We start from the raw sequence: 16,208 nt of genomic DNA, 5'->3' as shown, positions 1-16,208 counted from the left end.
CAGGGCAGAGCTCCCTGTGGAGGCCCCTCGGCGGGCACTGCACTGCGTGGAGGCCGGCCTGTATTGCCGCTTCCTTGCTGTGTGGTGGGTTTCGACGTGGCAGGCCCCTGTGGTGCCCCCAGCACGTTCCTCGGGCCCCTGGCCATAGCCCTGTTGTTAGCCCTGCCGTCACTAAGTGCATGGGCTGCCAAGGGGAAGAATGTGCCAAACTCCCTGCCCAGGACAAGCCAGCCCCTTCCCGGTGCGGGCTGGGCAGGGACTGCCCCGGCCATGGGGGGAAGCGGGGCCGTGGGGCAGGGAGGGAACACAACTGGGCTGTTCTGGGGCGGTTCTTAGGCCTGTGGGGCCTGGTGCAGCCCCGTCCTAAAGCGGCTGCCCGCTCGCAGCTCTTGACATCAGGGCCCGGCCCAGGCTCCCTGGCAGCCCAGGCTGCTCCAGCGTGGGCTGCTGCTGGCTCGGCGCTGTTTCCAGCGGTGGAAGCCGCCTAACCTTTCCCCTATTTCTTCTGGTTTCAGCTCCAAGCCACAGCAATCCTGGCGCCCGCCCCACGTGTGTTTCTCCTTCGAGCAGCAGATGTTGGGAACGCGGCAGGAAAACCCCCTGCGCTGCCTTCTCCTGCTCAGCCCTGCTCCGAAGCTCCCCCGCCCGCCAAGGAGGGAACGAGCTGCGGCTTGTCGGCCCCACGTAGAAAGGCAAAGGGATTTTTCACCTTCCCAGCCCCCTCCTCCCTGCCAAGTCCACCCGGGTATCCGAGCTTCAAAGGGCGGGAGCTTAGACCCGGGCAGACTGAGGGCAGGGACGGGGGGGCGGCCATGGCCCTCTTTGCACAGCGTCTGCCTTGGGGAGGGGCTGCAAAAGCTGCTTGAAACCAACTGGGAGAGGCGAGGCGTAGACGCGTCAGCAGGCCGAACGCGGGCGCACCGCACAGCCCGGGGCCGAGGGTGGCCGGGTGTGCAGGGCCTTGCTACAGCTAACCCAGCGTGCGCCTGGCGCTGTGCCCTCGCCGTGACCCCTCCGGTTCCCACAGGGGCTACTTGGCCACCCCAATCCACGAGGCAGAGCCCAGCCCGGCACCACTGAGTCAGGTCTGCGCTCCCAGGCGTGGGCAGCTCGCTGCAGCCGACCAGAGATTTTTCACGTGGCTCCGGTTAGGAAAAGCTGTGGGAACCCTGCGCTTTGCCCTGAGCCGAACGGAGCCCCCAGGCCGGCTGGGCGTGAGCTGGGGAAACGTTCCCCGCTTTCCGCTGACTCGCAGGGCTGGGCGTAGGCCTGGCCGAGGAGCCGGCGATGGTGCAAGGGCTGTTTGCCCCCAGCTCGGGCTGGGCGCGGGCGGCCCGGAGCGGGGCAGTGACTTGGCCAGGGTTCAGGTCAGCCCAGCCTGCACTGCAGGGGCGGGGGGTATGACCAGCATCTCGCTGGGCCTTGCTTGACGCTGGCCTGGAGCCGGGGTGAGATAAGGGCCCGTGGCGCCGGGCGCCGCCCAGGCAGTCAAAGACAGTCCCGGCCCCGAGGAGCTCAGACACCAGACACGGCACTGCTCCCTGGGGCTGCTTTGTCCCGCTGCAGGCCCGGGCTGGGGCCGCCTCCCCCTGCTCAGATCGTGCGCTTGGGCTTTGCAGCCTGGGTCGCTGACAGCCGGACTCCCATGTGCCCCCAGCTCCCGCGGAGCCCTCCTCCACAGCCAGCCTGCGCTACCCGCTGCTCTGTGGCCCGGCTGGGTTTGGCTGCTCACAGAGTCTTCTAGCTCTGGGCCAAAACTGGGGATCCAGGACTTCTTCGCCGTAGGAGGCGCTGTAAGGAGCCTGGACCTGGAACAGCCCCCTCCCTGCAGCGGGGCCGGGCCCGGGCCCAGCCCCAGCCCCACTTCTCAGGCCAGGGCAGGATGGGGCAACAGCTTTGCCCAACATTTCCTTGTTGTAGCCAACACGGCGCAGCACGGCTGGCCCCCGGCTCTGCCAGTTCGGGCTCTTCTCCGCTCGGTGTGAGAGCTGGGGGCCGTGTCCCCTCCCTGCCCAGCCAAACACTGAGGGATGCTAAAGCAACTGGGGGGAGGTTAAATACCAGGCGCGGGGCAGAGGGGGGGAGAGTCTGGTGTGGCCCCATCGCCACAGTAACCAAGTCCTTCCCCATCTATTGCCCTGTGAGCTGGGCTGAGCCGAGCCCCTGTCCCCCAAGGACTCCTGGTGCCCATGGGCAGAGGCAGAGGGGTGATAGGGATCGAACCCGGGGTCTGGGCGTGACATACCCCTCCCAGAAGGTCTCTGAAAGCCAGCCTCACATGGGTCACCGTCCCTGCGCGCTGTGCGTGCTGCTAAGGGGGCAGGACACCCGTGTGCATGCTGGAAACCTCGCTGCCCATGGCGCGGGGTTGGCGTGTATGTACAGAGGGGCACGGCGGGGCTGGCACTGCCCAGGCAGGGGGGGAGCCAGGCGCCTCCCAGCCCTGGGTCCCCCGGGGGGGCGCTCAGCTCCCCACTTCACAGCTGGGAACCGAGCCCCCCCCGGGGCAGCGCTAGGCCCCTGCCCAACCCCGGAGCCCCTCTCCTGCGCCAGCTCCTGCCGGGGGCGCGGGGCGCGGAACCGGCTCTGGGCCCCCCCCGGGGGCGCGCCCAGCCTCTGGCGCGGGGCCCGGCCCCCTCCTCCTCCGGGGGCGCGCAGGCTCCTGCCCCGCCCCTGCGCGCCCCCGCGCCCAGCCAGCCCCAGCCCGGCTCCGGCGGCGGCATGTACCTGGCCGGGGCGGCGGTGGCCGCGGCCGCGCTGTTGTGGCTGCAGCGGCGGCTCTGGCCGCACCTGTGGGCGGACGCGCGGTTCCTGCTGCGGGCGCTGCTGTGCCGCCGCCGGGTGCTGCGGGGCGCGGGATCCAGCCTGGCCCAGCGCTTCGCCGGCCTGGCGCGGGCGGCCCCGCAGCGGCTCTTCCTGCGCTTCGAGGGGCAGCGCTTCAGCTACGGGCAGGCGGAGCGGGCGAGCCGGCGGGTGGCGAACGCGCTGCGCGCCTGGCGCGGCCCCGGGGGGCCCCTGCGGCCCGGCCAGACCGTGGCGCTGCTGGTGGGCAACGAGCCCGGCTTCGTGTGGGCCTGGCTGGGGCTGGCCCGGCTGGGGGCCGTGCCCGCCTTCCTGGGCACCGGCCTGCGCCGCGGGGCGCTGCTGCATTGCCTACGGGGCTGCGGGGCGCGGGCGCTGCTGGTGGCGCGCGGTGAGTGCGGGGAACCCGCGGGGGGCGCACGGGGAGACGGAGGGGCCGGCACGCAGTGGGGGGGAGCGGGGCGCACGCGGGAGCGGGGCGCACGGGGAGACGGAGGGGCCGGCACGCAATGGGGGCGCACGGGGGAGACCCGGGGGGGCGCACGGGGGGGTGGAGGAACCGGCCGTGGGGGGGGGGTGGATTGTGATTCTCTCTGGGGGTCCCAGAGGTCACTTGATAATCATAGAATCATAGAATATCAGGGTTGGAAGGGACCTCAGGAGGTATCTAGTCCAACCCCCTGCTCAAAGCAGGACCAATTCCCAACTAAATCATCCCAGCCAGGGCTTTGTCAAGCCGGGCCTTAAAAACCTCCAAGGAAGGAGACTCCACCACCTCCCTAGGTAACGCATTCCAGTGCGTCACCCAAAGGATCCTGGGGACGGGACCGGCGTGGGAGCAGCTGGGACAGGACATCCCGCCCGGTCTGGGGCTTATGGGGAGCAAAGAGCTGCCCACCCCCAACCGCGCCACAGGACTCGGCTTCCTGCTGTGACCGACTCGGGGCCCCGGGCAGCTGCCTCTGCACCCTGCGGCCCGGCTGGGGGACTGGACTGGCTCTTCCCCAGCGGCCCTGGGTGTCAGCCCCCCCGCCCCCGATCCCCCAACATGGGAGTAGTTAGGGCCAGGTTTTGGAGAGAGCCCAGCGCGCTGGGTGCCAGGCAGGTGTTGGGTGCCAGGCAGGGTCTGGGTGCTTGGCCCTTGGAAATCTCACCCCAAATGAGGGGCGAATGCTGGGTGCTCTGGGGTCCTCTCCGTGCCATGGCACTTCGCTCCTGCTGTGGACGGTTTTCGGGGGGACCCACGAGCCCCGCACCGCTGGCTGTGCTAGGCCTGAGAGGCAGAGCAGGCAGGGTCTCCAGCCAGCGCTTTCAGTGGGGGCTTTGGGCTCCCAAGTGGAGTCAGCGCTGCTCCCTGTGCGGCCTCCCAAGCTGGGCCCCGAAATCACCAGGCCCATGTGAAACCCTTGGCCGGAAAGCTCCTGCCCGCTCTGCTGCCCGTGGGCTGACTGGGAACCAATCCCCTGCGGCGGCTCCTTGGCGTGGCTCTGAAAGCCCCAGCTCCTGCGGCCAGGTGCTCCTGGCGTCGCCCCCAGGGCCTGCGACACCCAGTCGGGCTGGCAGGTCTCTCGTGTGTCCCTGGCTCCCCAAAGGCCCCAGATACAGAGGCAGCCTCCTCACTGGTCACCGCGGGCAGGAGTCTGGGGCCTGGTGTCTGCGCTGCGTCGATAGGGCCAGGGCCTATGTGCTGCCGTGTTTGCAAAGTCCCAGTGCCATGGGGGACGGGCACTGGCTCGGTCTGTGCAGCACCTAGCCCGACAGGGCCCGGCTCGGTCTGGGCAGCGCCCCGGGGCCAGGCCCGGCTCGGTGGCTCAGTCTGGGCAGTGCCTGGCCGGACAGGGCCCTGATCTCGGCCGAAGCCTCTAGTGCTGCCTTGCTATAAATCGAGGACTTTACAGGGGTTCTGCTCGGGCCTGCGCAGAGCCGAGCTCTTGTTAACGCCAGTTCTGCAAACTCTTTGCCAGGCTGGACTGGAAAAACTTTTTACAATAAGTTTGAGGCAAGTTTTCCCGTGTGCCCCTCCCACCACGCGCCCCTCCCTTCCCCCGCCAGCTGCAGTGCTGTGGCAATAGGAAGTTTTTCCTGGCAGATGGGACCCAGCCATGTTGTTTGACTTCCTTAAAGCTGAGAGCCCCAAGTGGGTGGGTCTGGGGCCCGGCTCCTTGGCCCCACGGCTGCCTGAGCCCAGCACAGAGCAGGTCCCAAGCGCTGGCCGGGCTGGGGCTGGGGCTGGCATAGGTTGCTGGTGTCACGCAGCCCCAGATTGGTTCGTTAGTGCTCCTGTTCCTGGGGCGCTGGGTGCTCTGTGTCTGCAGGGGGCATGGGCGGGGGAGGGGAGCTGGTTTCGAGGGGAATTCGGTGCCAGGCGAGGGGCGTTGGGGTGAGCCAGCCGGGGCAGGGCAGAGTCGTGCGATGTTTGTCGTGGGGCCAGGTCTCAGCGTAGGCAGAGTGGGGTATCCCTGGGGGCCGCCTGGCATTTGGGTCTGAAATCAGGACACGTTCGAGCCGGGCCAGGAGCAATTGTGTCGCCCCTCTGCAGAGCCGAGACACCCCCCCCCCCCCCGAGCTCAGTTCACACGGAGAACTTGAATAACTGTAATTAACGCAGCAACCCTCTGGCATTGCCTACCGAGCTGGAAGTCATCGCAGTAATTGCAGCCGCTCCAGGCCTTTAATGATGATTTAATTGGGGACAATTTGGCATCCTCAGCGGGGTGGGGGTGGGGAAGGTGGCTGGACGGGACCAACGGGGACACATCCTGCCACGGCTCAGACGGGCGCGGACTCTGCACCGGGGGGCTCACGCGGCTCCGCTGCTGGGGGCAGCCTGGATCCCGACCCCACTCCCCTCGGGGCCAGGAACCGCCGGATCGAGCCCTGAGCCCCAGGCCAAATCCTCAGCCAGTGCAAATCAGCGACGCGCCCTTCGGTCTGCAGTGTGCCAGCCGGGGCGGAGGGTTTAGAGGGGAGAAGCCTTTGTCCCACTGAGCTAACGCTGCTCCGGCCTGGCCTGGCGCGCTGGCCCCTGCCCTGCGGTGTCCTCTCCCTGGCCCCCTTGCCTGCCCAGCCCCTCGTCCCTGGCATACGGCGCCCGCCCATTGCTGCTCCGAGCGCAGCCTCTCTCGTTGCCCTTGGGAGACGGCCCATCACTCCCCCTGTCTGGGTCCAGCTCCACCTGTCCGTCCATCACTGCTTCATGGTGCCATTTTCCGGCCCTCCCCCATGGCTCGTTACTCTCCTTTCCCCTTAACGACGGGGCACCACAGAGGGCAGGGGTCTCGCCCCAGCCACGGGGCTCGGCCCTGGCCTGTGAATCGGGTGTTGTCTGCTGCCCTGCACGGGGTCTGCTCCAGTTATTGGGTGGGGTGAAGGAGGCCCCATCTGGGGCGGCGCCAGCTGGCCGTGACTTTGGCACGGGGCTGTGGCCATCTGGCAGCAGCCCCCTGGGGCCCCCCACGCTGGGTGCTGCACCCCAGGGTGAACAGACAGCCCTGCCCCAGAGCTCATGCCCTCCCCCTCCCCACAGATCTGTATGAAGCTGTGGAGCCCTTGCTGCCCACCCTGCAGGAGCAGGGCATCGTGGTGTGGATGTTGGGCCCGGGCCCCTGCCCGCCAGGGGTCACCAGCCTGCAGGAGCTGATGGAGGAGGCATCCGAAGAGCCGGTGCCCTCAGACTTATCCACACCCAGGGACATGATGGACACCTGCCTCTACATCTTCACCTCGGGCACCACAGGTGGGGCCCCACTGCTGCCCCCAGGCACAGGGCTCCCCACAGGGCAGGGGCTGCGGGTCTGGAGTGAGGGGCATCCGCAGAGCTGGCCGGGGGCGTTTGGAAAGGGCCTGCCTGGCTCTCTCCGGCGCCTGCTGCCTCCACCCCTTCCCAAGCCCCGAGGTCGCGGAAGCAGGGCCTGGTTCAGGGTCCTGGGGGCTGTCTGTGCCCGCTCCGTGCCCTGATGCAGGGTGCCCTGATGCAGGGCTCCCTCCTCTGGCTTCTCCATGCGTCCGGTGGCTGCGGGGCCTGGATGAACAATGGGGGGCGGCAGGAGGGGGGGACTCTGCAGCTGTGGGGGGATGGGGAAGTTTAAACGCGACCACTCAGTGGCATCGCTGCTCAGGCCGGCTGCTGAGCAGGGCCCGAGGGGAGCGACAGCTGTGTGGCATCCCTCGGGGTGGGAAGCCAGGGCGTGGGGTGTGTCCAGCTCGGGGGGACTCACTGACCCCACTCCCCCGTGGGTTGGGCACCGGGGAGCCAGGACCCTGGGCACGGCGTGATCCCCGTCTCCCCCGTTGCAGGGCTGCCCAAGGCTGCCCGCATCAGCCACCTCAAGTCCATCATGTGCCTGGGCTTCTACCGCCTGGTGGGGGCCTCCAGCAAGGACGTGATCTACGTGGCGCTGCCCCTGTACCACATGTCGGGCTCCCTGCTGGGCATCGTCGGCTGCATCGGGATCGGTGAGCTGGGCGGGAGGGGCCTGGGGGGGTCTGGGCTGCCCCCTGCCGGGGGGTGGGGGCTTGGCAACAAGGGAGAAATAATCCCGCCTGTCCATGCCCGGTGGTGGGGTGTGATGAGCTGTTCCCGCGCCGGGGAGAGGGTCCGGAGCTGCTGTGGGAGCTCCCTGAGCAGAGACGCGAACAGTGTCAGGAACTGTTGGGAAAGGGACAGATGATAAGTCAGAAAATATCACAAGGCCACTACAGAAATCCTGGGACACCCACACCGGGAACACGGCCTGCGGGTCAGGTCGGCCCATCTCAAAAAAGATACCTTAGAATTGGAAAAGGTTCAGAGCAAGACGACACCGCGCTCGGGGCTGGACCAGCTCCTGTCTGAGCAGAGGTGACACACTGGGACTGCTCAGTTTGGAAAAGGGCCGACGAAGGGGGGGATATGACAGAGGTCTATACAGACATGGCTGGGCTGGAGAAAGTGACTAGGGAAGTGTTATTTACCCCTTCACGTAACACAAGAACCAGGGGTCACCCAAAGACATTAACAGGCAACGGGTTTAACACACACACACACGGAAATACTTCTTCACACAACGCACAGTCAACCTGTGGAACTCACTGCCGTGGGATGCTGTAAAGGCCAAAAGTACAACTGGGTTCAAAAAAGAACGAGACGCTCATGGAGGACACGTCCACCAATGGCTGTTTGCCAGGATGATCAGGGATGCGATCACCTGCTCCGGGTGTCCCTAAATCTCCAACTGCCAGAGGCTGGGACTGGATGACAGACGATGAGTCACTGTCCCGGAGTCCCCGGGCGATGCTCGGGAACTGCTCCCCACAAAGCCAGTCAGGACTCTGGGAAGCCTCCTCCCCCCCCCCCCCCCCCCCCCCGGAGCAGACTGTCCTTAGGGCAAGAAGCTCACACGGCTTCACCTCCTGGGTCTCTCCTGGGAGCATTTAGCATATGCCCCTCCGTGCGCTTCCCACAGCGAGTCCGCCCAGGCGGGGTCGTGGGGAAGCCAGAGGGTCCTGCACCCCCAACTTCGCAGTCAGACGTGACTCTCGGCCAGCCAGTAAAACAGAGGTTTATTAGATGACAGGAACACGGTCTAAAACAGAGCTTGTTAATCCAGCGAACGGGACCCCTCCGCCGGGTCCATTCTAGGGCCCAGCGACCCAGACCCCTATCTCCCCTCTCCTCCAGTCCCCAGCCAGCTCCAAACTGAAACCCCCTCCAGCCCCTCCTCCTCTGGGCTTTGTCTCTTTCCTGGGCCAGGTCGTCACCTGATCTCTTTGTTCACCTTTCCTTGCAGGGGGGGAAGGGGCCCTGGCCATTTGTTACCAGGGAGACAGAGTGTCAGTGATTTATGCACACTGGCCTTTCCCCACCACCTAGAGACTTAAAAAATGCATAGGGGAAACTGAGGCACCCACACAGTATTCAGAGGAAACATTAAGAACCGTCCCACTTCGTCACAGTCACTCAAAACGTGGCCTGTCTCTTGGTCCCTCTGAAGCTCCTGGCACCGGCCACTGGCGGAAGACAGAGCTCTGGGCACCTGACCATTGGTCTGACCCAGTCTGGCCGCTCAGATGTTCTTAAGCTTTTGAGGCCCACATTCCAGCAGGAACGGGGGCCCCATAGACCTCAGGGGCCCCATCTGGGCCAGGGGGACGGTGCTGCAGCCGTTAGAAACAAGGCCACTGAGCTCAGCGTATCCATCCCCGGCTGCCTTGGGATCCGCCGGGCGCCAGCCCCCGCAGGTCACCATAGAGGCATCAGTGACGCTTTGCCTGTCCCAGGGCCCTGGGCTCCTCGCCAGGGAGGTGGGGTACAGGCATCGAGAGAGGCTGGGACTCCGTGCCAGAGCTGGAGATAGAACCCAGGAGTCCTGGCTCCCAGCCCCTCCCCCTGCCCTACCCCACTAGAGCCCACTCCCCTCCCAGAGCTGGAGACAGAACCCAGGAGTCCTGGCTGCCTTGGCCAGCTGTCGCTGTGGCCTGAGTGGGGTGGGTTGGCCCGCCCGGCCCGTGGTTATGCAGGGCCTCGGGGCAGCTCTCTGAGGGCGCTCTCCCCGCCAGGTGCCACATGTGTGCTGAAGAGGAAGTTCTCAGCCAGCCAGTTCTGGGGCGACTGCCAGCACTACGGGGTGACCGTGTTCCAGTACATCGGGGAGCTGTGCCGCTACCTTGTCAACCAGCCCAAGGTCAGCGCCGGGAGCTGGGGGGCCACGTGGTGCCGGGGGCCCCCGGCTGGGATTTGTACCCAGTTCCCTCTGGGTTGCCCCTTCTTAACGGTGCTGACCCCTGAGCACGGCCCCGTGCGCTCCAGCCCTGGGGTGGAACGGGGCAGCTGGTCTGCACAGGGCCAGCAGGATGTCCAGAGCTGCGGGCACCATATGAGCACAAACCCTCCTCCCCACTGGGACACAACTGGGGAAACTGAGGCATGGCAGTGACAGGGCCAGGAACAGACCCTTGCGCAGGCAGCAGGGCGGGAGCCAGGGTCTGGGTTCTCTCCCCGGCTTTGGGAGGGGAGTGGGAGCTGGTGGGTTAGAGCGGGGAGGCTGGGAGCCAGGACTCCTGGGTTCTGTCCAGGCTCTGGGAGGGGAGTGGGGTCTAGTGGTCAGAGCAGGGGCCCTGGAAGCGGGGTTACTGAACAGGTTATGATCCTGCATTAACCTCGGGTCTGGGGCGGGACTATCCCCGCACTGAACCAGAGCCCCCCACCCCAGAGAGAAGGGGAGCGGGATCACAGCCTGCACCTGGCCGTGGGCAGTGGGCTGCGGCCCGACGTCTGGCGGGATTTCCTGCAGCGCTTCGGCAACGTCCGCATCGTGGAGACCTACGGCATGACCGAGGGCAACATCACCTTCTTCAACTACACCAGCACCCTGGGGGCGGTCGGCCGCGGCAGCTTCCTCTACAAGGTGAGCGGGGCCGGGCCATCGCCGGGCAGGGGGCTGCGGGTCGGGAGTGAGGAGCACCGGCCGGGTGGGGGGCTGTGGGTCGGGGTTGAGGAGCACCGGCCGGGTGGGGGGCTGCGGGTCGGGGTTGAGGGGCACCAGAGGAGCTGGGGGGCTGCGGGTCGGGGTTGAGGAGCACCGGGCGGGCGGGGGGCTGCGGGTCGGGGTAGAAGGGCACCAGGGGAGCTGGGGGGCTGTGGGTTGGGGGGCACCAGGGGAGCTGGGGGGCTGCGGGTCGGGGTTGAGGAGCACCGGGCGGGCGGGGGGCTGTGGGTCGGGGTAGAAGGGCACCAGGGGAGCTGGGGGGCTGCGGGTTGGGGGGCACCAGGGGAGCTGGGGGGCTGCGGGTCGGGGTTGAGGAGCGCCGTCCGGGCAGGGAGGCAGTGCGTGGGGGGTCTCTGATTCTCTGTGCCTCTTTCAGCTCTTCTGCCCCTTCGAGCTGGTGCGCTACGACGTGCTGCAGGGGGCGCCGGTGCGGGACGCGGCCGGGTGGTGCCAGCGGGTCAGCCCAGGTGAGCGGCAGGGACTGGCCGGGGGGGAGGGGGGAAGTGGCCGGCTGAGGCCCCTGCTCACCGCTGCCCCCCACAGGCGAGACGGGGCTGCTGATCGCGCCGGTGACCCCCCAGAACCCCTTCCTGGGCTACGCGGGCGGCCGGGAGCTCTCGGAGCACAAGCTGCTGCGCGGGGTCTTCGCCGAGGGAGACGCCTACTTCAACACGGGCGACCTCATGGCCCAGGACGCCGCCCAGTTTGTGTATTTCCGGGACCGTACCGGGGACACCTACAGGTACCAGAGCCGCAGGGACACCCCCGCCCCCCCACCGGCGTCCAGAGAGACACCCCCGGGCAGCCCCAGAGACACCCCCTGGGCAGTCAGCCCCCCCATCATCCAGAGACCCCCAGGGCAGCCAGCCCCCCCTGTCCAGAGCCCCCTCCCGGGAACCCAACATCCCAAAGGGCAGGACCCAGAGCCGCTGGTGTTTGTCCCTCTGGGGCCGACGGGGCTGCTGGGTTCGGCCTCGTGCACAGGGGCCTGACCCGGGTGGGCCTGGCAGGGTCCATGTGCTTCTCCCATGGCCACCTGCCCAGTCCCCCCAGCGAGGGGTCCCCGGAGAGCCGGGGGTCAGGGGCTCTGGCTCTGCCCCGCTCAGGCTGCGTTTGCCCCCAGGTGGAAAGGTGAGAACGTCGCGACGACGGAGGTGGCCGAGGCCCTGGCCGCACTGGACCCGCTGCAGGAAGTCAATGTCTACGGGGTCACCGTGCCAGGTACCCCCCCAGGCTGGGTTCCCCCTTCCCCCGCTGCCCCCTCCCCCGCAGGCTGCTGCCAGGGGCTCCCCAGGAAAACGGGAAGCTGGGGCGGGGGGTACAGCTGCCTCCCAGTGGGAGAATGTCGGGGTGGGGGGAGGTTCTGTCCCTTCTGTCTCCTCCCCCCGCCCAGCACAGTCTGCCCCCCCCCCACGGTGTTCATTGCTCCCCCTCTCCCCCAGGGTACGAGGGCCGGGCTGGGATGGCCGCCATTGTCCTGCGGCCGGGCTGCGAGCTGGATGGGGCCCGTCTGTACAGCCATGTGGTGGAGTTCCTGCCCCCCTACGCCCGGCCCCGCTTCCTGAGAGTGCAGGTAACGCCCGCCGGGCACCGGGACCATGGGGTGGGGGGTGCAAACACCACCGGCCTCCCCATCAAAGGCTTGGAAATGACACCCTGGAGAAAGTTGCAGCTGCCTCTGGGGTGGGGCAGGGTGGCTGTTTATACAGGGATCTCTCACCTGGGCTGAGATGCGGCTGACTCTGGGGCCGGGCGTGAGGGTTGTTTGGGACAGGGAGTGACAAACATCCCAAATCCAGGTGGAGCTGCAGGGGTCACCTCATTAAAGCAACTGCCCCCCCCAAATTGCCAGAGGCCCCCCCCCCCCCCGGGGCACCCAGCACAACAGCTTGGGCTGGTGAAGCTGTATTGGGGGGGGGGGGGATTCTGGCAGCTTAAAGGACCTGAGAAAAGACCCAGGAATCCAGGCCGGGGGGTGTCAGCCAGCAGGAGCCCCCAGCCTCTGGCACCTGCACCCCCCTAGCCCCCCCTTGCCTCCAGCAGGGCCCCCCCCATCCCTGCAGCCCCCGGCTGAGCTCTGACGCGTCTCCCCTCCCCGGCAGGACCAGCTGGCGATGACACAGACCTTCAAGCAGCACAAGGTGCGTCTGGCCAGCGAGGGCTGCGATCCCACGCGCCTCGTGGACCCGCTGTACCTGCTGGATGACGCCTCGGGGGCCTACGTGCCCCTGACCCCGCGGCTGTGGGAGGGCGTCGTCTCGGGGGCTGTCCGGATATAACCCCCCCGCCCCACCTGCCTCGTGCTCCCTCTGGTGAGGGTCACCTGGGGAGACTACGAGTCCCAGCATGCACCGCTCAGCACCATTGCATGCTGGGAGCTGTAGTCTCCTCTGGGGGTGCTCAGGGGAGCTGCGCTTCTTGGCCAGGGCTCTGGGGTGCTGCCTGCCCCCGGGGGGGGGGGGAATGGGGCTCAGGTAGCTGCAGGATTTTTCCCACGTTGCAGCCCCTGGTCCTTCCAGCGCCCCCACCCCCTGCGCCCCATGTTTGTCACCCCCCCCACTTCCTGGCCCCCCCCTCCCCTGCGCACACCCCACCCCGGGGCCTGTCTCCAGCAGAGCGACGCCCTGGGTGCCGGCTGGGAGCCGTGTCCTCCATCATCCCCCCTCCCCGCACTCGGGGGCGGCTCCCCCCTCACGGGATCTCCCTGCCCAGGGCATTGGGTCACGCAGCGGGGGGGGGGGGGGGCGCTGGGCGGGGACTCCAGGGAGCTGGATTCAGATCCTGGCTCCACCATGACCTGGGGGGGCCTCGGGCTGGTCCTTAAGCTCCCAGCCAGGCCTCGGGGAGAACGGCCCTGCCTTCCCCCCCCCACCCCCCCGAGTCTGGCTGGGCTGTTCCGAGTGCGAGATGGGCCGGCAGGGACCGACCCTGGCTGCAGCCTGGACAGTTTGTGTCCGAGGAGTCGCCGGGCGTCCTTTGCCCTTGGGGCCGTGGGGGGGGGGAGGGGCGGGGGGTACCGCGGGGGGGAGGTTTGTACTTTTTATACCTTTTGGCAAATAAAACATTTTTAACAAAGCGTGTTGCTCTCCCGTGCCCCCCCCTTTGCCCCTGGAGCTGGGAGCGCCCCCCCCCAGCACCTCCCCCTGGCACTGGGGTGTGCTGACCCCACAGCTGGGAGCCCCCCCTCCAGCACCTCCCCCTGGCACTGGAGCGTTCTGACCCCACAGCTGGGAGCCCCCCCAGCACCTCCCCCGGCACTGGAGCATTCTGACCCCACTGCTGGGAGCCCCCCCCCCAGCCTCCCCCTGGCACTGAAGCGCTCTGACCCCACCCCTGGGAGCCCCCCCAGCACCTCCCCGTGGCACTGGGGTGCGCTGACCCCACCGCTGGGAGCCCCCCCAGTCCCCCCAGCACCTCCCCCTGGCACTGGAGCGTTCTGACCCCACTGCTGGGAGCCCCCCCAGCCTCCCCCAGCACCTCCGCTTGGCACTGGGGCATGCTGACCCCACTGCTGTGGCTGGGCAGCCTGGGGGTCGGTTTAGGGGCCCAGCGGCTGCCCAGGGAAGGGGGATGCACAGGAAGGGCCCAGGCCAAGCCCAGAGCCTCGTCCCGGGCACCGGCACCTGCACCTCCCCCATTGGCCTCCAGGTGCCGGCCTTGGCCCCGTGGGTGGCGGGGGGCTGGAGCGCAACAGGCAGCCCCCCCCCCCCCCGCCATGTTCCAGGCACTCACCTGTGTATTGAATCTGCCCTGGGCTGGCCCCTGGCAGTCGGTTGCCCCCTGGTCCGTGGGGCACAATCCACCCCACACACACAGCCCTGGCAGCCTGGTAGACACAAGGGCTGGGCCCTGTCAGGGCACCACTAGGGCTCCATGGATCCCACAGCCCCTGCATCCGCCCGGCCGGGGCCACCCTGTGGAACTCTCTGCCACTGGAGACGTGGATGAGCAAAGGCCACATGGCACTCGGACCTTGGCCATCCCCAGATTAGCCCCCATGCATGTCCCCCTCCCCCCTTCCACACCCACACCCACACACCCCCTCAGCTCTTCGGACTCCTGCCGGGGGGGGCTCCAGGCCAGGTACCCCAATAGTCTATGGCCATACGTGCCCAGACAGACGGAGCCTCTCCCCTGCGGAAGCCCCAATGGGGGGGAAGCCGCAGAAGGGGGGAGCTGAGGAAGCAGAGACGACCCCCCCCCCTCGCCCCAAGGTTAAAGCTGCTGGCATGAGCCCCGCTGTGGGGAATCTGGCCCTTGGCCTGACCTCGGCGGCCTGGGGTGGGGGGGTCCCTGCTCGCCTCCAGAGCGGCTCATTCCAATGCCCCCCCACACACACACACACACAATCCCCAGGCTGGGTAAATCCCCTGATTTCAACCCAAACTGTGACGTGGGGGGAGGTTCGCTGGGTCTGGGAGAGCGGGGGGCTGCGGGTCGGGAGAGAGGGGCACCTTTGGCCGGGGTGACAGGCAGCTCCTGGGGTAACAGGCTGGTTCCCAGGGGTCCCGCCAGAGAGGAAGCGTCTCCCCCTCCCGCCTGGCTCCAGCAGGGACAGCAAAGCGCTGGGGGGGGGGGGCAGTCCCCCCACGAGGCCGCAGTTCCCCGGTTTCCCCACCAGAGGGCGCGGGAGCATGGTTGAGTTCGGATTTTGGCGGGGGGGGCGGGGGGGAGAGTTAGGTTTAGGGGCTGAAACCTACCCGGGAAACTCCCACCCACGCCCCGTCCCACCGAGCCCCTGGTGCCCATTGCAAAACCCACCAGGGCTGGGCTAGTGGGGGCTGTGGGTCGGGAGTGAGGGGAGGGGGGCGCAGGGCTGGGCTAGCAGGGGCTGCGGGTCGGGACTGAGGGGCACTGGCAGAGCTGGGGGGGGCAGGGCTATCAGGGGCTGCGGGTCCGGAGTGAGGGGCACCGGCAGAGCTGAGGGGGGGCAGGTCTGGGCTAGCAGGGGCTGCGGGTCGGGAGTGAGGGGCACTGGCAGAGCTGGGGGGGGCAGGGCTAGCAGGGGCTGCAGGTCGGGAGTGAGGGGCACTGGCAGAGCTGGGGGGGGGGCAGGACTGGGCTAGCCGGGGACCGTGGGTCGGGCTGAGGGGGGGAGGGAGGCTGCCACGTTCCCCTCTTTCTGCTCTAGCGCAGCGAGCAGGTTTGGGGGTTCGGGGTCTCTGCAGAGAACCCCCCCAGGAGCCGAACGGGGTGGGGGGGTCCCAGTCAGTGGCGCTGCGGCCGGTTGTTCTGGGGCCTGGTGCAGCTCCTGGCCTGAGACCCCCCCCGCGCCCCCTCACCCGTGTCAGGCGTGGCGGGCTGGGGGCGCCCTGGCCCTGAGGGGGGCGGGGGGTTGTTCCTGTTGGAACAACTGAGCTGCGGCTCCGCTGGTCCCCCCCGGCCCCCCCCCCCCCACAGGCAGCGACGCCCCTTTAATGACTCCGGCCTGGCGAGAGCCACAAGGGCGGGTTCCCTCCAAGCCCCTGAGGGGGGGTCGCGATTCCCCCCCCCCCCCGGCCCAGGGGACACCTCAGCCCCCCACTCAGTGGGGGGGGCGCGGCGCTGAGGCCTGGGGGGCAGCGGAGCCCTCCCCCAGCTTTCGGCAGCCCCCCCCCCCCCACGTCGAGAGCACTGACATTCACCAGCTGGCCCCGGCGGCGCCCTGCAGCTTGAGCCCCAGGCACGGGAGGGGCAGCATGGATCCCCCCCCCGCACTTTATCCCGCTCTAGGGGCTCCCCCAAACCCTCCTCCAAACGCCCAAACGGCGCCTGCTCCAGCGGCAGCACTTAGTGTAGGTCCTACCTATAAACAGAGCCGGCGGGGGGGGGAGAGAGCAGGGAGCCGGGGGCGGGATGATCAAGCCCCCCCCCACACATACACACACCCCGCCCCGCTTCCCAGAAGCCAGGGTGAGGGGCACAGGGAGGGGGCGGGGCTGGAGCGAGGGGGCGGTGGGC

The 16,208-nt window shown here is 68.2% G+C and overlaps 1 protein-coding gene across 1 annotated transcript; it reads left to right on the top strand.

Moving 5' to 3' along the window:
• Positions 1-2,721: 2,721 nt before the first annotated feature.
• Positions 2,722-12,547, top strand: SLC27A3 (solute carrier family 27 member 3). The gene is made up of 10 exons (XM_065420237.1): positions 2,722-3,193; positions 6,329-6,538; positions 7,099-7,257; positions 9,340-9,464; positions 9,993-10,187; positions 10,645-10,735; positions 10,812-11,010; positions 11,392-11,489; positions 11,711-11,841; positions 12,371-12,547. The coding sequence occupies exons 1-10, from the start codon at positions 2,722-2,724 to the stop codon at positions 12,545-12,547; spliced, it is 1,857 nt and encodes a 618-aa protein (XP_065276309.1).
• The last annotated feature ends 3,661 nt before the right edge of the window (positions 12,548-16,208 follow it).

The sequence above is a fragment of the Emys orbicularis genome, chromosome 20 (genome assembly GCF_028017835.1).
Source record: "Emys orbicularis isolate rEmyOrb1 chromosome 20, rEmyOrb1.hap1, whole genome shotgun sequence".
In the NCBI taxonomy this organism is placed as follows: Eukaryota; Metazoa; Chordata; order Testudines; family Emydidae; genus Emys; species Emys orbicularis.
This window is presented reverse-complemented; position numbering and strand designations above follow the sequence as displayed.

Bases quoted from the DNA above. Each gene is read 5' to 3' on its own strand.
- SLC27A3 (XM_065420237.1), top strand. From the start codon at position 2,722: ATGTACCTGGCCGGGGCGGCGGTGGCCGCGGCCGCGCTGTTGTGGCTG. The intron at 6,539-7,098 runs GTGGGGCCCCAC...CCCCCGTTGCAG, and splicing joins CTTCACCTCGGGCACCACAG to GGCTGCCCAAGGCTGCCCGC. The intron at 11,842-12,370 runs GTAACGCCCGCC...CCTCCCCGGCAG, and splicing joins CCCGCTTCCTGAGAGTGCAG to GACCAGCTGGCGATGACACA.